At 28.3% G+C, this 26,487-nt stretch overlaps 1 protein-coding gene across 1 annotated transcript; it reads right to left on the bottom strand.

The window, feature by feature from the left end:
* LOC113387680 (protein yellow-like) lies at positions 1–24,993 on the bottom strand. The gene is made up of 2 exons (XM_026625040.1): positions 24,716–24,993; positions 1–1,129 (listed from the first exon to the last, which is right to left on the bottom strand). Exons 1-2 carry the CDS (start codon positions 24,981–24,983, stop codon positions 18–20), a joined length of 1,380 nt encoding a protein of 459 aa, XP_026480825.1. The 5' UTR covers positions 24,984–24,993; the 3' UTR covers positions 1–17.
* Between the last annotated feature and the right edge of the window lie 1,494 nt (positions 24,994–26,487).

Raw genomic sequence — 26,487 nt, 5'->3', positions numbered from 1 at the left:
GTTGCTCCAATATGACTCTACGCTCTAAATAGCATAAAAATAACCACTGACGACAACATGGCCATCGTGAAGAATTCCAACTTTGGCATAACAGCTGATGATTTTTGTCCCTTTATGATCGGCTTGATGATGCTTTGAATTTTGTCGATCAATTCAGGAATTGCCTTTGGTTTAGTATCGCAAGCTGTATGAGCAGTTGCTTCCATAACAGAAGCAGTTAACACTCTGAAATTGATATCATCATAGTTCAATTCAGAGTACATGAAAGCTGGTAGACGATCAGATAAAATCCATAAGTTGCTGTTGGCATCAACTTTTACATCGTTAGGGAACACCATGGAAACATTGCTCATGAACACTCTGCCTTGAGATTGTATGGTGTAGGCGGTGTTGTTTGTTTTCCAGCAAGCTACAGCATTTAAATTGACTAAAGCGTAGAAAAGCACACCAGTTTTTTGGTCCAAAAATTGTACGCTGGATTGTGCGTTTGGTCCACGACTTCCCAACAGTTTGAACTCGTGGAAATTCTTCTCAGCAATTTCCTCACTCCTCAAAAACTCTGTGCTCACTGAGAATTCATTAGTACTCGCCATAGGATGGAAGTACAAAGTACTATACCCATCTTCTTTGGGAGCAGACAGAGCCAATCCGAAAAGTCCATCAGTCCACTGGAAGTTGATACCGTTAACAGTAAAATTCCCAGCCAGAGGATCAGAATGGAAATAATGATGCTTGATTCTCCACGAAGTTTGGGTCTTCCACGAATAAACCACTAATCCAGGAGCACCCAAATCAGCAGCATATGCATAAGTATCTTCACAATTAGAATCTTCCACTGCTATGTTAGCAAAGAATGAATCGCGTTTGGTTTGGTCTGCGGGCACTGTAAAGCGTCTTAGAAGAGAATCGTTATGCAAATCGTATACTAAAAGTTGTGTAGGTGCTAAAACACGAGGATTATCGCTAAGGATATCGGCTACCCCTGTATCGAGTACCCAAAGGCGGTCGCAGGCGTCTGCACGCACTCGGAAGGGCGAGACGATTTCAGGAGCGTCGCCGCCGTCGGGAAGAAGTTTGTGAGAAGACCAGGCCGGGTAGGGAATCAGCTTGGGTGATTGAGTAGTATTATCTGAAATAGGATAGAAAAGATAGTAAGAAGAGACAGACATTAAAAGGTGAAAGAATAGTACGAAATTATAATTTGATAGCGAAAAAATAAGAAGTTATCGTAATGGTAAAAATTATTAAGGTTTCTACAAATAGAATAACTTCATTTACTTTTTAGTGTTTTACGAATTTTTTATTATTTTTATAACACCGATAGAACACGATTTATCTTTCGTTACTAGCTGTAAGCGACATCCGCTTGAGAACCTGCGTGTACGAGTGTCGTCTATAGACGACATTCAGGGTGTAGACTTTTGCCTCAAGATATATATGTCTTGAGATAAATTATTGGAGATTTTGATTTGGTATCGTCATTTGGTATAGTTTTTTAGAAGTGTAATCATAAATTGTTATAATGGTACAAAAGTGAGAGTACATAATTATACTTATTTATTTTTTTTTTTTTTTAATTTCAATAATTATTACAACTGCTAATACTTATACTTATAAATAACGTTTTGTACTTTTTGACATTTTTCGAGCTCTATCATTTTTATTTGCCGAGTTTTAGAACTTGTATTCTTTTAAAAACGCTTAATGTGTTCTATACACATGGACGGCTAGTCCTATTATGTTTTTCATTGTATAAAGTGTATAAAGATAACAAGGGACTGTGACGTCACTTGCTGAACGAGCGTTGCTGACAATCGCGGATTGATTAAATGTCAATCATATGTCATATGTTTTATTTCAAGATATATATGTCTTGAGTTAAATTATTGGAGATTTTAATTTGTTAACGTGATTTTTAGTTTTTTAAAAGAGCAATTATAAATTGTTATAATGGTACAAAAGCTAGAGTACATACTTATAAATAACGTTTATACTTTTCGATGTTTCACGAGCTTTTGTCTATAGGCGACATCCACTGTGCCGACTTTTACTTTAAGATATATCACTCTGAGTTATATTATTGAAGATTCTAATTTGTTATCAATTTTAGAAGTGTAATTTTTTAAACTTTTACATATTTTTATAGATCCGCAGAAATGTGTCACTTCTGTGGAAAACATAGCTGTAGCAAAAGGGTTGAATTACAATTAAATTAATATTGGGATTGAAGTACTAATGTTTTAAATTCTTAATAATGTATTAATACATATTGTGTGTGTATGAGTGTGTTATTTTTCCATAACGATCAATAAAATTTGGCAAATTTGGCAGTAATATTCGAAAGTGTCCTGAAAAATAAATTCCCAACAAGAACACTCGGTATCACAAATAATGAATCAAGGTAGTTATAAATAAAGAGTCAATATTATAATGATTATCAGTTATTGTACCTTAATATCTTTCTGAGATTTTTAATTTTTTTTAATCTCATATGATGCCCACTATATAGTATCCTAATACACTATTCGGGAAAGGTAAACAATATAAAATATAAAGCAGAATATAATAAATGTAAAAAAATATAACTCATAATTTGCACCATGTTGTTCCACAAGCTCTATTTTTACATAAGTCTGGTGTATAGACATCTGGGTTTTAGTTCATTGGAACAATTAATAATAAATAGCATTGCACTAAGGCAAGTCAAAATAGTGTGAGAGATTTCTCATTGCCGTTTTACACGAAAATATACTGTTTTCAATCGATAATATTTTTCAGATGAAAATTGACATCGCTACTGCCCAATGTCAGGTTGTGCAGAGCAGGATTGGAACTAACGACCCTGTCCATACGAGTCCGTGAGCTTGACATTTACGGCATGAAATACTCATTGAACCATATTCGAACAAGGTCTATTAATTAATTTAATACGATACTATGTGCATGAATAATATTGACATCTATAGAGAAAATAGTTTTCGTTCAAAACTGTCATGCAATAAGTTCTATTTCCAGGCAACTATATTTCAAACTACATTAAATTTTACAAATATATTTCGAATACCTAATTGCTATGCATATGGAAAGCGCTTTTTCCTCACATTAAATAAAAAATTCAGTAAACCAAGCTTGCCAAAATCAAAATGTCTGAACTTTATTGGTTTCTTGATAGTAGATCCAAACTATCTCTTGACAATAAAATCCTTCAGTATAGAACTATTCCTAAGCCCATATGACCGTATGGAATTGAACTTTGGGGATGTGCCAGTAAGTCCAATATTGTACTAATGCAGATACTACGATTTAGAACTCTCAAAACTAATATTGATGCTCTCTGGTATATTCTAAATCACATAGTTGATGATGATTTGGACATTCCATTCGTAAAAGGTGTTACCAACAGGTGATATATCCTAAAAATTGAAGATCATCATAATGAACTTCTAAGTTCCCTATCTAATTTTTCACTATGAAAGGCATTGTTGCAATAGGTTGTGAGGCCTAAGATCTTTTGAAACCAAAATATTTGGGTCTATATTTTCAAGTTAATAGAGATCGTTGAGAACTATTGTGTATTTCAACATCTTATTTTATCAAATCTCATATTACAATAAGTTTGTAGTTTTAAGTTTGTAAGTTTAGTATCAAATTCAACATTAACATAAAACTTTTATAAATCAACTCTTATTATGATTGAACTGCCAACAAGTACAGATTAAAAATATCAACACTCAACCACGTAAGTTATAATTTGAAATGAAATATTAAAAAGTGTTAGTTTTTACATATCAGGAGATATCCAATAATTAATATCTCTTCAAGATATAACTACTGTTTGATATCAGGTTACACCTAGCGCAAGAGTTGAACTCGAACCCTTTTGGATGCAAGACCGAGGCTTTTACAGCAATTTGTATGAAATGTTCTGTATCACGTAAATCTAAATAATTCATATTTTCCTTATCATTGGTCGTTTATGGTTATTGAAATGTCGTGTGCCATAAATCGTGCATGGAGGGACAATATATATATGAGTATGAGTACTACTATTCAAACAGGTTCTTTAGGCCAAGGTTGAGTCATGCGGCACGCTTGGCACTTTTGTTAGCATGGCTCGAGAGCGAGAATATTGCACGCACATACCACGACAGTTACCAAGTCCCTTTCATATTATTGACCCAGTGAGAGAATTATCAACATCGATGCTAATCATGAGATATTTCTCAAGATTATTGAAACCAGAATACATACTGTTTTTGGAAAATACTCTAGAAAACAAAACTAGGAACTACATGGTATATTATTAGACAGTACAGTAGTTTTTCGAACCATATTTTCAGATATATTCGCCATAAGTGGCAAAATGATCTAAAATTCTATATGTTGCTCTATAAAGTGAATCTAAAATTCTAATAATATGTTACTGAGGCGCGACTAGGATGTAAATCCGAACAAATGCAACGGAAGTGCGTTACAGCAGATAAGATAAGAGTCGAGTGCCAATGATTCGTCATTCTATACGGGTCTATTGTGATTAGTCGTCGCGTATATGAATAGAGAACTGTCGTTGTATGCGTACCGATATCAAGAAGGAAATCGGCATAGATGAATAAATGTTTTAAAGTTACATCGTAGTATAAATCATGATTTAATGAAAAATGCCTGAATCAGAGAAATATTTTAGCCTGTACCCCGTAAATAATTATAATGAAAATAATAAAACAAATGCAGCATTGCGGCGTGTATGAAACATAAGTTTATTGAAATAATTTCTATATTATTCGTAGTTTCTATAAATCTTTGAAGTTATTGAAATGAAAATTTTTTACAGATATTACAGCTGTTTAAAGAATGAGATTATATCGCCAGCGAAAAAGTAAAAAAATACCATCAGTCAATGAATGTATGTTATTTTTAATTACATGAAGTTCTTCAAACACAATTAAATGATGAGTAAAGTTGCGAAAACAATATTTGTTCAGGCGTTGTTTAACATAATCACTGTGTGAACAAATATTATAGAATTTAAATCAGCAATTACTTCATGAAGGTTCATTTCTAAATGCTAATTACAATGACAAACCGATCATGTCATATTTGAAGTATGACTTTAATTACATTATTGTTTTTAAATATTATACATATTTTTAATGCTATTATAAAGATATAATTGATCATTATATAAATGTGTATTGATTGACAATAATAAATGTGTGCATCACGAGTGATGCCATATTACTAATAAACATTATTCAAAATGGTTATATGATGTATTTTATTTTTACTTTAATGCCATTTTGTACAGTAGCAAATAAGTTTTACTTCAATCGCGTGTGAACCTTACGCACACTCTTTTTTCACTCGTCAAAAAGCAGAACACTTACACACATAATATTTTTCAGAAATTTTACAAATGCCAACAAATAGTTTACAAATATTTTAAGCATACTATAAAATTACTTCAAATCTCAAGATTGGGGGCTTCTATTAATCACGTAAGGTTTTTAAGAAGAGGGGAGAGGGCTTTAGCAAAAAATCACGAAATATCACGTGGGGGAGGAAGAGGTGTAGTAAGAAATCATGTGCTTATCAACTTGAAGTCAATGTGATCTTAAAGAAAGATTGGTTTGCATATATAAAGCTACAAAAATTTATACACTATAAATAATTGAGCATGTAGTGGTGTAATTGGTAAGAAAACGTAGGATAGCACAAACTAGTCTCAACCTCAGCCAGTTCGATATCAAGCAGTATGATGTATTTGCAACACAGCTTGAGATCTCCAATTAAATCTCAAGTAAAAATCACCTTTCGTGGGCATTGCTGCAACACATATACGCCAACACTATCAGATACACATATAAAAAGAATGACTTTAGTATTGGGTTGCCCTCTAGAGCAAAATATATGGAATTTTAGGCAAATAAAATAATTATGATGAATACAAAATATTTATAATTTAGTATTTGAACAATAATCATGCTAATTGTTATTTTTATAGTTTTTCATTATATTAAAAATATACTGCAAGTGAAAGTGAAAAGTGAAAAGTGAAAACTAAAGTCAATATAAGTAAGAGTGAGAGCCATATTTTAACTAGACAGGCAGAATTACATCTAATTGTATTAATTACAATTTTTTTTTCTTCTAATAAACATATCCTGAATTTTGAAAAAACTTCATTTTTATACAGGTAAAATTTGATATCATTATTATTCTTCTAAATCTGCATGTGCATATATGTGTATGTGAGTTTATAGATGTATTTAAATTAGTATAATATAAATATGTGAATGTGTTCATTATTTATTTAAAATAATTTTTGAATAGATTAGAGAACGAACTACTACACGAATTGTTAAAATATTTTCTGTGATTTCTTACACCTGAAAATTTGTCTGACTGATACACAGTATTTATAAATACAAGTATATATTTAGAAAAATAAAAAAAAGAGTGCGCATAAGGTTCACACGTAGGGCCAATTGTGTTTGAAAAACTTCATGTAATTAAAATTAACATACATTCATTGACTGATGGTCCCGTCTAAAAACGTTTTATTTCAAAATTATTGTGTTTTAATAACTCATAAAAATTATGTTACTAAATCATTATTAAAATAATATATAATTGGTCACTATCAATTGGTGAATGGGAGCAATAAAGATTTGTACTATAAGTGAATGTTATACAAAAAAATCAATGCTAAAACTGGTGAATTGTCAACATTTGTGTCCTTGTTTTTTTAAATATTTAAGTACAACCTTAAACAAAAGTAGATGTAACTTTTTCAACATATTTAAATTTGACAAGTCATAACGACTTGAACTGTTGAACATACTAAATTTGAAATAAACAAATACAAAATTAAATGAGGAAGTAGAGTTAGTAGAGAACCAGATTATTACTACACAAATATATAAGTTTAACATGATTTTTTGTCTTTGACTTTGTCTTTGACAAATCTCTTACTTTCAAGAAAAATAGTTGAAATAATTTAGCAAATTTTGAACGTTATTAAAAGTTATGAAAACTTTATTTATTACAAACATATGTATATATTTGTAACTGCAAATTGCAAAAAAGCTATAATAAGAAATATAACAAAGCAATTAATATAATTTTGCAATGTTGATCTTTGTCAAGAGTTATGGAAATTTGAGTAATTTCAAGCACCTGTGAATATTCACAAGAAGAGATATAAAAAAAAAAACATAATTTATGTCAAAGTATATGTAGAGATCTATTCAAAAGAAAACAACTTATAGTACAAATATATTAATTTATGTTATTATGTATATAAAAGTCTGATGAATAATATCTTTGTCCCGTTGCAAGAAAGTAACGATGATTTCTCATAACTTTTGTTTTCTATAGCAAAACTAACCCGAGTAACCTTAGCCGTTATAAACCAAGAAGAGAAACTTGCAAAATTTATGAATAAGAAAAAAAATAGAAATTAAAAAGATATAATAAATATAGTTACTGAATGTTATGCATTATTTTATAGTATTGTATTTCAGAATGAGTCAATATTTAAAAAAATACAGTTACATTTTGAAAAAATACAAAGGTTTGGTGTTTCAGTTTTCGAATATTGTAAATTATTTAAGAAAACGTCAACCAAGGTTCAAATTTTAGTTTACATGTATATTTGGGTGATCCTTGATATGGATATTTTCGATTTTTTTGCTACCAGGGGCTCAAATGCATCCAAATTAATAAAAAAATTCTCTAAAAGTTTTAGATCTTAATATCAACTTTAAGATAGTCCGCACTCCAACCAAAGTTTCTATGGTAATATCATGGGTAAAATTCCATTTGCTTTTTAGAATTTTATAACTTAGCGACAAGTGAATCAAAATTTTGAGAATAACATTGTATTTGTTTATTTTGACCATAAATAAAAAATTAGAACAATATTTTGATATATGATGTAAAATGAGTATTTACTTCAGAAGAAGAAATAAGTAACTTTGAATCGAGTGCGGACTATCTTAAAGTTAATATTAAGAGCTAAAACTTTCAGAGAATTTTTGTTTAACAATTTTGAAGCATTTGAGCCCCTGGGAGCAAGGAAATCTGAAAAACATCCATATTAAGAGCCACCCTAATGTATATACACACATATTTTTTCCAATTTATTGTCAAACGAAGTAGAACAGTAACTTGAAAGGAATAATACTAGAACAACAATCTCGTAAAAATATAAACATCTCCTTAGGATTTAAAATTCGTGAATTGATTGAATAAAAATTGTAATGTTTTCAGCTTTTAACAAACTTTAATCATTTCACCAGAATTTTGAAATTCTATTATACTAGGTACATTGATTAGGATTTCAGACTACTATGTATGAAATAAACATAACTGAAAGATAAAATTGACTATTGGACAAATTAATATTTGCTGATGAATTCCATTTCGTATGGCTCCAAAATTAGATAAATTGATGAAGTGACATCATTACAATATTAATCTAGTTACCATTTATTAAACCGTTAACTATACTACCAGGAATAATTTAAAAAATGACCTTTGATGATGTTATTTGCAAGGAACAAATTACGTAACATCCAATAAATGTTTGAAAAATCCTTGAAAAAAGTAAAGATATCCGCTCAATAACTATGTATTTATCCATTATTTTTGCTATAATAGATCGGGTTTTCCATAACTTGTGATTTTCTTGTCCGATAAAGTAGTTATAAAAGTTATTTTTAATTCATTGCTAACTCGATGATAAATAATAATTGTGATTATAAACTGACAATGTTAATATTTATTTTCAGGAATGATATAGTTTACTTCTTTAAATTTTTAAAAACAACACAATAAATGAAATAGTATTCTCAGAACACAATTTTATAATTTTAAAATTCCATTCCTATAATAAGACACTATCACATCCATTTTTTTTTTTGAAAATCAGAATGAATTGATTTATAATACAAATATTGATTACAAGTTTACTAAGAAAACAGATCAATAAAAAAGTTGATAAAACTAATTTTAACACGTTAATCGCCATTTGAGTCACATGTGTCCGATGCTCAGAAGTTCTACATAAACAATGTAATATATTGGAGAAAAGTTTTAATATAGGGCCATATTAGTCATATATGTAACATAAAAAATAGTGTTTTCCAGAAATTTAGTCAATAAGCTCTTTTCTTTTGGTACATTAATAGGCCGATTCTGATGCACAGAAGACCAATGTTATGGCAAGGCCATTCTACGCTCCAACTTCCATACATTTATGCTACTGAATCATACTGAATACGGTTAAAATGTCATGTATTAGCTGTGCATTCAGGCGTTTTAAACCTAAACTGCAACATCACTCGTATGTTATGAAGCTGAGTCAGAAAGACCCTGCATTCTAAGATCGTTTTTTTAAGTTTGTGCGGTTTCTAGGTTAGCTTTCCTACCTGACAACCTGAGAAAAACGCCTGACTGCAAAGCAACCACATGGCTTTTGTCAATATATAGAAAGAGAATTAGTATGGAAAGTTCTTCATAAGATAGTCTTGCCATAATATTTGTCTGTTATGCGGCAGAATCGGTTCATAAGTTCCTTTGATTTAACATTTTTAACTAAATTATCAAATAAAATACCATGAACCATATGAAAATTTGTCTGAAATTATCGTGGCTATTAACGTGTTAAACTATATAAAGAAGTTAAATTAGTAACTAGACCATATAATCGTTTCTTGTTACTGCATTTTGTATGAACTAGATGTTTAATCATTGTTCAGTTTTTTACTAGCAAAATGCAACAGACTAAATACATATAATTAGTATTATTAGTACAATGAAAATGTAAAAAATTATATTATTATCCATAGTATACAAATAGTTATATATATATATATATATATATATATATATATATGTATATATGTACTCAAAAAATGCGTAGAGAAGTGAATTTAATATTCAGAAAAAAGAAACCTGAGAAGGCATTTTCAAATTTATGTATTAAATATTTATATGAAAAACATTTAAAAACGAAGTTAAATTAACATTAAGAATGTCAAAAACGAGATGTTTTAATAATCATATATATTTTTTTTATTTAAAATATGTTTTATCTTATTCCCAAACCGTAAGTATTTTAATTCGGTACATTTGTACTTTTATAACCAGTTCCGTTTAATTATTCTGATATTTATTATGATTTGTTTTATGATACACACACGAACAATAAACTCATTAAACCGTATGTGAAATAAATTCTGGAAGCCTAATATAATTAATCATATCAAATTCTAACATAAATCAAGTACAGTTATTTATTATGTTTGGAATCTGAATCATGAGCTTCTCTCACGATTTAGTTTTTGGTATCCTAAAAATATAAATATTCGTAGCCCACAAAAATAATAATTCATAATGTTATAGGTTATGATTATTATAAAATTAAACTAGTGGTGTGTATGGCATCGTGCCTTAAGGCAAATTGCAGGAACTTCCCGCCCCAAAAAATATTTTTTTTTAAAAAGATTAACATTTTTGAAAAAAATTTACTCTGAAAAAAATAGATTTTTGAGAAACTATACATTTTTGACAAAAATTTACTTTTTTTGAAAAAAAAATACTTTGAAGAAAAATTTATTTTGAAATATTTTGGAAATTTTGAAATTTTTTTCAATGCAATCGTACTGCTTTAACTGCATAGAGACGAAATATCAAAGCGCGTAAGCGCCGCGTCGCCTTCTAACGGATAAACATTGGTAACACATAGGAATGTAAAAAACAATTATACTTATTGTTAAATTCTCTATAAAATATCTGATAATTTGATATGCATATGTCCAATAATCATTTTTGACTGCCAAATGTTTTTTTTCTTACTAGATCTCCGAAACCGCTAGACCTGCCCTTATGAAAATTTGATCAGTTCTTCATCTTATTAATACAAGTAAAATGTTTTTTGAATTATTCAGATCGGAATCGAATTTTTGAATTATTCAAATCGCTTCATCCGTGTTCCCAAAACCGTCGACGAAAATTTGTATCCGCACACTCACATACACGCACACACACACGCGCATACATCAATTTTTTCTAAGGTATGCCAAAATGTTCAGAAACCTCTGAAACGTAAAGATATATAAAAATTTTCATTTTCGATTTTTTCGCGATTACAATAACTTACCCTACCGGAAGTTAGTAATATCTTGTTTATTTCATTTACTTAATTACAAAGTCTCTAATATAAAAAAATTTATAGAGTAAAATTTAGTAGTTAAATTGTGAAATTGTGTAAGTAAAATTAAAATTAGTTGTAAGCAGAATTTTGATATATGGCAAGTTGTATGAACTTTCCGATATGTGTAAATAAACGATTTAACCCATATTTTTTTATTTATATATAATTTACCTGACTACCTGTCAACCTGTCCACCTGCCTACATTTTTAATTTCTACTTTTGTACCTATCTACCTCTCCAACTGTCTACTTTTCTTTTTTCTACTTTCTACCTGTTTACATGTTTACCTGTATACCCGTCTATCTATCTTATTTTGTTTAAATATCTACCTATTCACTTTCTTTTACTAAAAGTTAGAGCATTTATGCGATAATAAAATTATGTACAAATTAGATGCATGTCAGCTGATAAATGGTATGTACCATTAAAAATTAATTTATTTCCAACACGAGCATTGTACGTAGGTATTGTACTTTACATTTATCGCAATTTACCGATTTGGTCTATTTTCCTTCAATTTCATGTTATCTGCAATTATCTGTGAGCTAATGACTTATAATTTATGTATTGCCATCCATTATATAGACACGAGACCATAATTGAATTGAAGACCTACATTATATAGAAACAAAATGATATATATGTAGTGTATAGTTTGTACGTGCATGCAACTTGCTATTGAATTTTTATAGAAAAATTAATCACGAAAGCACAATATAAAAAAATATAATACAGTTAAGTGCGATTGTTTCACACTTCATTTCTGTTTGTATAAAAATATTGAAAATATGATAATCGAGTTGATTTAAGTCAATGTTACATTTTATATTTTATACCATTACATTTTATAGGCGTTATAGATCCTTGTACAACAGTATAGAGTACAAGCAAAAAATACAAGTTATATAAAAATTATAAATTAACGACCAATGCCTTGAACTGAATTACCTCTTGGTATCAATCAATATCGATTAAATTGAGATTAATTTCACGTGTTTCTTATAAGAATGCTAGACTATATAATTAAATATCATATCATTTGATTTAACGACATGTTATTAATACAAGTGCCGTAACATAACATTATTTATTAAATAGCTTCGAGGCAGAATCAGTTTTTTCTATCTACTTGTGACATTCACTGTAATAAAAAACTAATTTTTCTTGCATTTTTTCTGAGCATTTTATAGATGTATTTTTTTTCTTGCAAATTATAGATGATAAAGAAAATTCTTAGCACCAGATAAATAGTAATTCTAGTACAAAATTAAAAACAAATCCCGAATTTTTTAATTATTATGTGACCTCTTTATTCCAGGATCTCTAGAATCATAAGACTAAGTTTCACTATTAAGTGAATAATTTTTTTTTAGTTTTAGTATTTATGTGAAAACTTGTAAAATCATTTGCAAGTGAAAAAACAGGAATTAAATATATTTTAACTAAATTTGAAGGTGCTCTAGATATATTAATCAGACGTTCTATTTTAAAATATTGAAGTCATAAAATTATCCACCTTGCACGTCATATGCTTAAATCTACATATTATTCATAAAAATCTTTTATAAATCATAAAAATTTCATTTCGTAAAATATTTATCCCAGATGGATAAATTCAATATTAATAACACCTTATTCGCCATTACGCAGTTGTTATGCAAAAATATATCTTGATTTACTGTTACACTAATGTTCGTTTATTTTGAATAATTAAGTGCCATAATTTATGATTAGAATATTTTGAATATTAATATTAATTATATAATATAAACATATTTGTTTGATGGTAGCAAGTTATGTAAATCAAATAGGAATTTGAAATCTAAACAAAGTTTTGAATTCAGGAGAGCAAGGTCCAGGTGGTAAATATTTAGAAAATGTACACTACTGAAATATAAATTAAAATACTGATTTAGCAACTATGAAGTTCCAAATATAAATCTGATCATTTTTTAATGCGAATGATCTTTGGGTCATCTTTTGCTCAAAGTACTCTTAAAATCGAAAAGGAATTACTTCAAATTATATAGTAATTAGTTCAGAACAATTAAATTGGATTTTACGAGAATAGTGTATATGGTGAATAATTAGGAAATGTATTTTGAAATATATTCACTTCTCAAATATAAATTAAAATTTGAGTGAGCTACTGATTTTGCTTCTATGAAGACCCAAATTTAAAATCTGATCAATTTTGAATGCCAACTATCTTTTGAGCATCTTTTGCTTAAACTACTTTTCAAAACCAAAGATAAATTACTTCAAATTATGTAGTAGTTCGATCAAGACAATAAAATTGTATTTTATGAGAATAGTTTATTGTAAAGTAGACATAATAGTTACAACCGTCATGTTCCGTTATACTCGTAAATTAATATATATAAGTCAATACATCCATTTTAGATGACACAAATGAATTTTTTTAGTATTATCTTCAGAACATTTCAAAGTTTAAACCGTTAAAGTTTAAAAAAATATTTTATATATGAATTTCGATGTTGTTTTACATTTACTTGCTACTGACAATTTTTTATTCATCTTAAGGGGCGTCCATTAATCTTGTGAAGCTTTTAGGGGGAGGGGGGGTTTGACAGAAAAAGGGGATTTAGAGTGAGGGGTCTAGTAAGATATCACATGTATTTAATTTTTTACCTAGATTTTGAAAAAAAATACGTTTTTTCGTAAATTCGAAAAGGTTGTTTGCAATATTTTACATAACTAAAAATACACGTGATGTTTGGTGGGGGAGGGGGGATAATTCAAATATCACGACGTATCGCCAAGGGGGAGGGGAAGTCCAAAAATCCTTAAAAAAATGATTATAAGATTATTGGACGCCCCCCTATCGTATAAAAAATAATATATACAAACTAATTCAATTTACAATTTAAAAAAAACGAGTTGATTTATATGTCTTTTGAGCATATCAAACAGCGATTAGATTATTATATGTTTGTTGTCATACATTTTAACCTTCTGTTTTTCTCGAAAAGGCAACCCAGCGGTCAACCACTCTTCTTTCTTATGTGTATTATACTATATATCGAATAAGTATACCTAATGGTCTTGAGACTATATTAGATGCCAAAAATCTCATGTAAAAAATTAATATCATGCTGCTTGATATCAAGCTGACCCGAGATTGGGATCGAACTTGGTACTAGCTAGTGCTAATCCACATTATTTTAAATTTACATTTATTTCATTAGACAGGACAACTTTTGGGATGACTTCTGAAAAAGACATCGTAGATGAAAAGAAGTATATATATATATATTAAATATATATATATATATAAAATGAGAAAATAAATATGGTATTATATATATATAATATGTATAATATATAATATGTATTATATAATACGTAAAATAAAGAGCCTGAAGGAAATGGGAAGAAGAAGAATGCAGATGATTGACAATTTACGCGAGAAGAGAAAATACAGGGAACTAAAAGCCGAAGCGCAGAATCAGGAAACATGAACATTTGGAAAGAACTAATGTAGTGCATGGCATTGTGCCTTAAGGCAAATTGCTGGAACTTCCCGTACCGTACTTAAAAATCTTGGTACAGAACCCAAAAAAAACTACACAAAATGTGTACACATTATTAAAATCTATATAAAATAACTTATAATTTTATGTACATATGCCCAAAAAACATTTTTGACCGCCAAATGACATTTTTTAACTTATTTTTAAATCAGTTATCTTGTCAATACAAGTAAAATGCTTTCTGAATTATTAAAATCGGACGACCCGTTCTCTAAAAAACTGACCGTTTTAGGAACTTTTTGAACCTAGACCTGCCTCTGTCAAAAACTAATCAGCTCGTCTCCTTATTAATACGAATCGAATTTCTTTTGAATTATTTAAATTGGTTGATCGGTGTTCCCAAAATCGTCGACAAAAATATGTATCCGCACACACACACATACATCAATTTTTTCTAAGGTATGCCAAAATATTCAGAAACCTTTGAAACGTAAAGATATATAAAAAATTTCATTTTCGATTTTTTTGCGATTACTATAACTTACCCTACGGAAGTTAAAAATACATAAAAAATGTGTAAAAATAGTAAGGGGCGAAATAGTGATAATGAGAATTCTAGACGATGAAGGGTAAAGGAATCATTTAGTTGTGGTGGCTCTTACACCATGGACCTGCCTTCGGGCAAACTACCATTTATTATTATGTATTATACATAAAAGTACAAAAAATGATATTCCCAATTTTGTAAAACAAGAAACTATTCCATTTCCCACATGTTGCAAATAAGTTTCCTTTAATTAGATTTTATATTCCTATTATTCCGTCCGCAGATGTTGCTCGTTCGAAATGGTTTTTCGCATATGCGAATACTTACTTTTGCACACATGTTGTTGGGTCTAAAGTCTCAACTCTAACTCTGAGATAGTATTATAGAGGAGAAGATCCGAGATAGCTTTGTATTTAAATGACGATTTGATATAATGTGAGCGATTACTCACTTTATCTATCGGATTTAATCTAACTGAACTTGAACACATGCGAACCATTGTAGTTAAGAATTGATATCAAGAATTTGCATTTACATATTAGTGTCTTCATTAGTACCTATTGTATAACAGTACAAGATTTTTGAGAAGGAATTAAATAAATAAACCCATTTTATCGGATTCAGGAGCGCTATATCAATTGTTATTTTTGGCCCATTTTTGTTCTAAAATCAGTTTAAACCGATTAACACCTTTTGACGTACAATTCCTTTGAAAACAAAGTAAGTATTGACCCGGTTAATTTATTTTCATATAGACCTTGAGAGGCATTTTACTAATTGCATTTCTGAAATGACGTTAATTATCAGTGACTAATTACTGTTCTTCATTTTAAGTACATAATGATAATGAGGAGCTTTTCTACAATTAATGTATACAAATTTTAATTACTTGCCTTTGACCTATTGTTTGTATCACCATTATTATTTCATATGAAATAAAATAAATATTTCTGCAATATTCATATAAAAGTCTAATTGTATGTATATCTATCTGTAGTATTTCAAGGTAACCCATTGGTTGCCCTTTTATTACATTTTATTTATCAGAGTCAAATGACTATGACTAATATACATCAAGAAAAATATAATTAAAATAATATAAAAATAATAGTAATTACAATTCAAACCGAAAACTGAATCGATTTATCTTAAAGTTTCCCAAAACATTGACAACTATCATTACACAGTATATGGTTTTCTTAAAATTCATAATTGTCAAATTTAATTAAAATTTCTAAAATTTTAATATTTTGAATATAAACTGAGATTTTTAACTATATCTATAACCTAGAGTTGGATATAAATGCACACGGTGAGCCAATAAAATTTAAAATCGGTTCAGTAGTTTAGGAGAAGATTCAGGTCTAACATCGCGACACTAACTTTATATGACTATGATTTGATATGTGTATATGTATATATATATATATATATATATATATATATATATATATACTTACATATTATCTATATTTGTATTTGATGTAAAATTGTTTTTAAAGCAGTTGAAATACTCGAAATAGCAATATATTAGTAATCAAAATGTATAAATTTTTATTCATACGTGTCATTACATTCCAAAATTCGTATAAAAACTCGCCAATTATTTTGTAATTTTATGATTACAAATACCGTAAATATGTAATTTCTAAGAATTTTTGGTAAATTGCATTCTGTATTACATTTATGTGTAATGACAAATTAATGATTCAAACAGTTAATGAATATTAAATTTAAAATTTAATTAATTTTCAATTTCTGGAAGAAAATCTATGTTTATACTAAATACATTTTTTTATCAACTAAATATTTATATATAGAAACAGTAGTCAGAAGTAACTATATGTTTATATGCAGTTGTAATTAAGTTAAATTTAAAATCTCTGTTACAGAAGACAATCTAATAATTGTCATTTTTATTTGTTGCAAAATATGTATTGTTATTTGTAATCATATTTTTAATTCGTTGCAGCAATGTGATCTATATTTTCAAAGAAAAGCAGCTTGATATCGGGTTATCCAGAAGGCCAATTGAACTTGGAAGCTTGTGGTTGCATGGACAATGCTCTTATCACTTATACTATAAAAGATAAATATTGTTTTCTCAATTGTTTACAATCACAAAAATAAAATTTGTATTTCACATCAAATACATTTCTGTTACAAATCCTATAATCTATAGTACTAACTTCTTAAACGACGTATATCTCTTATAGGTTGCAACCCAAACGGTTGTCCTATTAAGTGATGAAGTCATAAGTAAAATTTCAGTAATACTAATGAGCTTTTTAGTGGTGGAGCAATAACCGGTAAGAGCTATTTTCACCTAGAAGTATAGTACTATCTATATTCCCAAGTACCGACTTCACTACTGCTTGACATCAGGCTGTCCGAGGCGGATATTAAACCTTGAATACAAGCCCATAGCTCTAACCACTAACCCACAGAAAATTCTGACCCTATGAGTGTAAATTAAAATAAATTCTATTTTTTATTCTTCATTAAAATTTTCAAATGCCACACTATATATTATCTCATTTCCAATAACATCTCCATTCAAATGGTAAATCGTGCAAATTGACATATCTTCTTATCAGTGTCGGATTTGCGTATTAGCAACCGTATTCGTGTACATAATAGATGTTCTTATACAATAATATACAATTATAAAACTCGTTTGTTATGTAACGTTTGTGCGGAACACAAATTGTAAACTTCTCATTCTGATGGACAAGACGACGACACATGCGAAAGACTTGCATATGGTGTATACTGTTAAGATTGTAAAATATTTATATTTATGTCGCTGCTAGCTTAGATCTATTGTGAAATACAGAATTAGAAATTTGTATGGGCTTTGCAGAGTTTGCTAAACGTTTTTGAAATAAATTTGTAATCAATAGAAAAAAAGACTCACTCCTTGGAGAACTTTAAAACTACTTAATGTTTCATTTTTGTATAGACAGACTGCAATTTAGGGGGGGGGGGGCATTAATTACGTGACCATTTTTGTAGACATTTTTGAATACCTCCTTACCCAAAACAAAATCACGTGCATTTTTAGTTAGGAGAAAAAATCGTGAACTTTAATTTTTTTTTAACTGTTTGGATTGTTTCTAAAAATTCAAATATTCGTGATATTTCGTGCTTTTTTGTTAACCCCGAAAAGGCCTCTGTGATTAATGGACACCCCCTTAACTACTTAACTGTGATTAACGAATATACTCGTCATGCAGAAATAGCAGAAATTTCTGTATTGGTGAGTGTCTCGTATAAAACAGTGACTATTTGCTATTTCATTTAAACATTTTGAAAAAATAATGTCCTGAAATGTGTAATTTAGAATATTTTGAGGCCATGACTATAGAATACAGCAGTTGTAAGTGGCCTTTTACCTTAAGGCAAGTTGCATGAATTTCCAAGAATGTGGATATAATATACTTAATGAGAATTGAATCTTATACATTTAACTCATACCATTAGGTACTGATTTAAAAACAATCTACAAACAGTTCGGTGCCACATTTTGACGAAAACGTGCCTGTTGTAAAAATAATATTGTTGTGCATGTGTTTTAGGACTTTTAAGTGAATTTGCTGAAAAACATACATTTAAAATTTTAAAATAGTATCTAACTTTATTTTCTGCAATATGGTTAGGTTAAAAGTCTAAATATAAATAATTATCGTGACAGTTTTTGTATGATGCCACAGAGCAGTGTAATATATCTTTTTTGTATTTTTCTGTTTTTCATATACAAATTTTGCTTGACGATTGGTTAGTCATTCAAGAAAAAAATGTAATAAAAAGGGGTAATTACATATAGTAAATTTTGAAAAGAGAACACTGTCTTATTATACTATCTTTTTAACTTATGGGCCACATTTACATTAAAAATATTATGCCTGGTCGTATTTATCAATCATTTACAAATCTTGATATAGACTAATAAGAATTATAATATAAAAGACTAAATTAAGAAAAGTGAATATTTCATAAATTAATACATTATAAAGGAAGTAACTAATTTATTGATGAAAGAAAGTTGGTGAAATAAATAAAATATGAACGCTTGTCATAGAAAAATATTTAAGAAACAGCATATATGTAAACATATACATATACATATACACATACATATATATATATATATATATATATATATATATATTCTATGAATAATATTAAAATTCTTCAAACAATGACGATAGTCATCTGCTATTCAAAACAAATACTTCTTGCAATATATTTATTAGTAAGCAAAATTTTTTAATGTTAGATAATAAACATTTTTCGCGAAAAACGTAAACAGTGTTATAAATTTTTGACTATGAAGATGATATTTCAGGAAATTTTTGTTTACAATTTCATAATGCTCTGAGATTGGAATATTCGCGGAAATATATTATTGTTGTTTATACTTTTAGTGTTCTTATAGTTCCTATAAAAGCAAGAACAATTTCCTTGTTATGCAGTGAATATAAGGTTCAACTGAGGATGATAAAGCAGTTAATTTTCTTAAGAGGCACAACTAGTGTAACCGCCTAAAAAAAGGTGATTTTCGGGAATTAATGTTAAAAAACTACTTTATCAATCAATTCAATTTTAGGAATATATTTATACATGTTTTAAGAATACATAGTCAAATTTTTGAAGAAAAAAATTAAATATTTTTAAGTTATCGTCGATGAATTTTAAATAAAAATTCTCGTTAAACTATGTAACATTGCCTGTAAAATGAACTACCATAAAAAAATCAAAAATTTATTAAATTGCAGCGTCTTTTAAAAAAAGTCGAATTTTACCCAAAATTTTGGTCGTCTTTGGACTGCCAAAATTAGATTTTTGATCCGATCAAAAATCGATAGTTCATTTTACGGAGAACTATATATAGAACATGTAAAAAAAATTTGATAGTTATCGGATCATTTGTTTTTGAGTAATCGCTGCAGCAAATTCGGAAAATGCTGTTTCGAGAAAAACGCGTTTAAAGATAAAATGATCATTATACTATATATACTATATTGATATATACTCTTTAAATGGCTGTAACTCAAAAACTATTTAAGATACCGATTTAAAATTTTTGTATGTTATTTTTAAAGGTATAACCTATCGAAATATGGAAAAATTGAAAATTCGATTTTTTGAAAAATTCACACTAGTTGTGCCCTTTAATATGTTTTTAATTAATTATTGAGCTATTACAATATTTACATTCGAAAGTCGATTTGATAACCATACCAAAGTGCATTATACAATATATTCTCGCATTAAATTTTTATTCACATCTCATTCGCTTGCAAATGCTAATATTACATAAAATATCGAAATATCTAATAGAATTTAAATACAAATTGATGCAATCATTAAAGTGTACACGATTCCACATACGATCATCGAACTTTTGATGCGTGACATAATATCAGATGTACTAATTAATATTCTCGTTCGGATTAAATTTCTAAGTCCAAGTCGAAGTCGAAGTATTTGAAGCAGATATATATATATATATATATATATATATATATATCGTATCCATAACGGTCTGTTGCATCTACTGTGATTAGCATATATTATTATTTATTTTATATTGGCCAGTCGGCGAATTACCGGATCATTGCGTCTTTTTGGCACGAAATGTTTGCAATATTCAACAGCCGCCGAGGCAATGTAATAATTACCTATTAGGTTGTGCAATTTTTAATTTTCTGAAACAGTGCTCATATTTATGTAATTGAAATTATATATTAATGATTCTTCCTTGTTCTTGATTAACCACTTAACTGTGTCGTCCGAATCGAGATCATGACGATTATATTCGTCAATTACAGAGTGGAAAGATATCCGGATACAAGATATGGGTTATTTAGCAAAATTGAAAAATGTTCCAACTATATTTTACTTCTTGAACCTAAGCATATATTATATACAAATTAGACTAAAATTTCATCTTATTAGCTAAAAATTGAAGGCACAATTTATGTTTTCCGCGAAAATTTTTAAATAATGAACATAAATTTTTGCTTAGAAATAAATATTTGCGGGAAGTATTTGTTTTAAATATCAGATGACTATCGTCACTCTTTGAAGAATTTTAATATTATTCATCGACCGAAAAAAATCATGGAATAAATATATATACTTCTTTATATATTTCGGATTCTATAATGTAAATAATTAATCCTTTTTTCTAAGAAATTAGATTCCTTGAATTTTAATTCAATATTCAATTCAATTAGAATTATTAACTTAACATTCAAACAAGTAACATTTTTATGATATGAACAACAAACAAGTACCAAATAAACTATCAATTTTTAACAACTTAACATTTTATCTAATTAGATTCCATCCGATTATATTCCATCAGTTTTTATGCTGAGATGTGCAAAATACAAATAGAAGATGTTATAAATATTATAAATAATATACAAAATAATAAAAATGGTAGTAGTAATAAATAATAACTTCAGAGAAACAATGTATTTCTTGCAATTGTTGACTGATCTTTACAAAAACTAATTCATTGTCAGTGTTTCCAAAAAATCGCACTTTTGGTAAAAAAAATAGTGTATTTTCTAAATATGGTACTTGGAAACAAAAAGTTGCATAATAATGTTTATTATTTTAAAATTTGCAAAAAATATATAGGATTTATGGCAAGATTTATCTCAAACTATCCCTTACACCGAAATTAATAAAATAAAACAGAAAAACTGAAATCCCATCTGAATCAAGAAGCTCAAAAACTTTTTGGCCGTTGTAAAAGACTTTTAAAAAAAATCCTCCAGATAGAAAAAATCTGCTAAATAGAAAAAATTAATTTCATCCATTTCAATCAATTTTTTTTAGAAACATTTGTATAAAAATAATTTTATTTTTTATTTACTGGCAACTTCTACACATTGACATCTATTTTTTATATTTGTTAGATATCCACTAAGGATAATTGTAAAACATATGATTAAACAAAAAAATTAAAAAATGAAGTTAATTTTGTATGCGTAATATAAATAAAAATGACAAAAACATGTGAGGACTTCTTTTATTTATTTCTTGTATCTTCATGATAGATATGCTTGCATGATAAAATAAATTCATATTTAGTAGATGAAGTAATGTAAATAAAATTGACGAATTTATGGATTTTTTTCATGTTTGAATCTGTAAATTCGATTGAATTTTTATCACTTTGTATGTTAGATGAGTTCTTCAAACAAAAGATGTATGATAATTTTTTTTTGGCCCAAAAAGTTAAAATAGTAAAACAATGAAAGGTCACCAAGCGGTTTATATAAATACACCGTTTATGTCTGACAAAAACAATCAGAAAAATTAACACCTGTTTCTCAAACACAATAATGCATTTACCATTTACCATAAGATCTTTTTGTGTTATTAGCTTCAGGTTAGAATAAACACTAATAAGCATAATTAAATGTTTATATGGTTTCTGAGCACACGATTTTTCTTCATTAACATAGAAATTCTTATTCCATGATCTTTAGACTCACATATGTAATTTTAAATTATGCTTATAACCAGTAATTAGCAATTATAATTGAGAAAAAAATATTATATTATCAAAACAAGCTGTTGAATATAATGAAAAATAAAATTCAATCAAAAAATAAATTACAAAAAATGATATAATATACATGAAACAAAAATCAAAATGGTAAAAGAACTTGATTATGTATACAACAAGTCGTAACAAATGTTTTTGCAAAAAAAAATTATTCTGAATAAAAATTTCTGTGTTTTTGGTCGTTTCAATAAATTTTGCTCGAATTTATATGCTTGTTTAGTGTATGGAACCTATATATTTTATTATAAAATAATCTATATCGTTTCTTACGAAATATCGTTAATTAATTGCTTGAACTCGCGACACACCGATTTTTTTGCCAAAAATCGTGTTTGATATTATGAATATATTTTCATCATCATTTTTGCAGATCTTGGTTTATATAAAAATAAAATATTAAATTACAAAACTAATACGGATAATTAAAATACAAAAATAATTTATTATTTGAATAATACAAGCAATTCGAATGCAAGACTGAAATTTTTATTAAATAGTAGAATTTTAACACAAATAAAAGAAATAAGTTAGATGTAAGCATATTTTGCCTTAAGCCAAGTTGCAAAATTTTTACAAAATATGATCAATTAAAATACTTGACTTAATCATGAAAAAATATCCATAATATTACATAATTTGTAAATTGTGACGATAAAATTTCGGAATTTTGACGAAGCCAAATATTGCAAATTTGGATGAGTTTTCATAAATGAACCAATTTTCGTAGGCCTACAATATTTTAGAATGTTTCTCAAGACCGTTATTGAAAATCAAAACCAGGTTTTGAATAAAAATTCAAATTTTCATCATCGCAATTTTGAAAAGTGCTAAATTTATTTTGTATTGATTCAGTTAAATATTTTCATTCATTACAAATCGAGAAATTATTGCTTCTTGCCTTAAGGCAAAATGCCACTTTATTTCTATGGTTTTTGCTAAATCCAGCTATGTATTAAAAACAACAAAGCCCAGAATATACATGGGCTCTGTTGTTAAAAAATAAACAAATGATTTTATTATGAAATTAACATCCTATTATTCTATTTATATCAAGTTATGTAAAAATTATGATAAAAATATATTTACAAAACATGATTTTTGAAAAAAATCGGTTATCCGCAAGATCAAGCATTTAAATATAAAATTACAAATTATAAGAAATTATACAGATTATTTTATAATAAATTATGTATATTCCATGCTCTAATAATGCATGAGTTAGAACTAAAATCCTTGAAACGACTAAAAATACAAAAATTTAATTCAGATTTTTTTCAACTATATAAGTCCATTCATCATCATACGCATTGTTTCATATAATTTAAATTATTTTTTGCAATTTATTTTTATAATTGAATTGAAATGCGACATATATCAACAATCGATTGTGTATTTGCATTCAAAATGTTTAACGAGATTCACTTTATATTGGACAAAAATTATGACACAAGGACCTAATATATGTCGATCTTTGAAAAAAAACAACTAATAACTACTAGAAGATAAATAGAATACATCTTATCTATAACAAACTGTACCCCAATAACTTATTGTGGATTTGTTACACATAATTGAAAACGAACGAACACGTTAATTCGGAGTATTTTCTAAAAGAAAATTTTCAAAAATCAATGATTTTTATCAATTCCGTAAGATTTTAATGGTTTAGTATGCTCATTAAGACCAAGTACTCTATCGTTATACCAAGTAAATCGTAAAAATAGCAAAAACAACTATATATAAAATAAATCAGAAATAATGTCTATTAATATTGATTACGGCCTGCTTATGAATAAATAAATAAATAAAATAAATAAATAAAATAAATAAATAAATAAATAAAAATCAATCAATTACCACCCACCTGATAGTTTGACGTAGTTGAGAGATGCCGGAACTCCAGGCTTCCATCTCGGCACCGTGATGAATAACCTATCACCGAACACTTCCAAACCGACAGGTATATTATTTTCTGGTATGAATTCTTTCGAATCGATCGCAGCTTGTCTATCACTTTCGTTCGAATAATCAAAATCCAGCTGTTTCCATTGATAAGCAACTTGTAAATTGTCCATGCAGGAAGCTGCCACCACAAACAAGATAACGACTAATGACGACCCGGTCAGTGACATTTTGTAAACAAAAGGGTAAAGGATGAAGGACAGAGGACACTGGTAATTGGTAATTGGTAATTGGTAATTGAAACTTTAGTAAGTCAAAGTATTGGTAATTGTTTTTTTGGGGAATACCGGGAGTATAAGTACTCAGTCGTTACAAGCAACTCAAAAAAAAAAAAAAAATAGAAAACACGTGATAGTTTTAGACACAATTATACAACTTTTTGAACACTTTCGTTTATAGCTTATAATTATTTTACCAATAACATTTTTTTGATATCATCATGTATCCCTCACGTGTACCACTGACTGCCTTATTACCATTTGTTGTATAACACTGCACTTATAGTTATACCTAGTATTTCATTTATTATTTCGTTTTCCCGTGACACACATAAGTCGACAGACACACAACAATTTCTTCACCGGACCATGTCCCACCTGATATGTGTTATAAATGCTGGTAGGTATGTAGTTGTTTTTATTCTGTTGGAATGATATGTATGTTACCTCTCACGCAGACCAATCACTACTGACTAAAGTGACCGAACTCGACTACGAACTCGACGCAACGTGTGACGTGCTCTTGCTTTCCGACTAGGACTAGATGGCATCAGCGGATGGCCGATGGATGGATAGTTCGCAGAATCGATCAATGGATGTGGGATGTTAGATACTGGGTTTTTGGAGTGAAGTCACTAATTGGATACATCTGGATTTGTTGTTTAACTGTGAATTTTGTGTGTTGACGGGTATATACGTCATGGGTATAAATCGGAGAGTGTTGGACACTGAGTTTTTAGAATGAAGTCACTAATTGGATTTAGTCGGATTTGTAGTGAACAGTCAATAGATTTGAATATATCATTTAAACTGTTGTTGACGAATGTACACGTTATAACAGAATTTTGTGTCTTGATAATTATATAAGACTAGTATATACGTCATGAGTATGAAACAGAAAATATTAGTCACTGAGTTTTTAGAGTAAAGTCACTCAGTCAATATATTTGGATTTATTGTTTATCTGTGATTAACGAATATACACGTCATGGCAGAATGTTGTATGTTGACGAGTATATATGTCATGCGTATAAATCAGACTAGTGCTGTATAACATCGTGCCTTAAGACAAAATGCTGGAACTTCCCGTACCAGGATTTTATATTCGAGGAAAAAATCAGTAAACAATAGAAATTGATCAATGATTTACAACAATTGTTTTATACATTTTCAAATAGATAATTATAATCACTATATATTTTATCGTTAATAAAATATACATTGAGGATCTTATCGCTCAAAGCACTTGAGAAAGTATAAATTAGCAAGAGGTGAATGAATGAATCCATCTGAGGATATATTTCATACGATTGGAATAACGTATTTGAAATACATATATACATTTTGAAACTAAATTGTAAATTTAAAATTTATATTTGAAGTAAAAAACTTTGTATATTTTTGAAAATTTTCAAATTCTTTTTTCGGAGAATTTTGAAATAAGCTTGAACCGTAT

This window comes from Ctenocephalides felis, unplaced genomic scaffold (assembly GCF_003426905.1).
Source record: "Ctenocephalides felis isolate EL2017-DRISC unplaced genomic scaffold, ASM342690v1 CF-g0.4_SCAFFOLD_03572, whole genome shotgun sequence".
NCBI classification, from domain to species: domain Eukaryota; kingdom Metazoa; phylum Arthropoda; class Insecta; order Siphonaptera; family Pulicidae; genus Ctenocephalides; species Ctenocephalides felis.
This window is presented reverse-complemented; position numbering and strand designations above follow the sequence as displayed.

Bases quoted from the DNA above. Each gene is read 5' to 3' on its own strand.
- LOC113387680 (XM_026625040.1), bottom strand. From the start codon at position 24,983: ATGTCACTGACCGGGTCGTCATTAGTCGTTATCTTGTTTGTGGTGGCA. The intron at 1,130-24,715 runs GTGGGTGGTAAT...ATCCTATTTCAG, and splicing joins CAACTACGTCAAACTATCAG to ATAATACTACTCAATCACCC.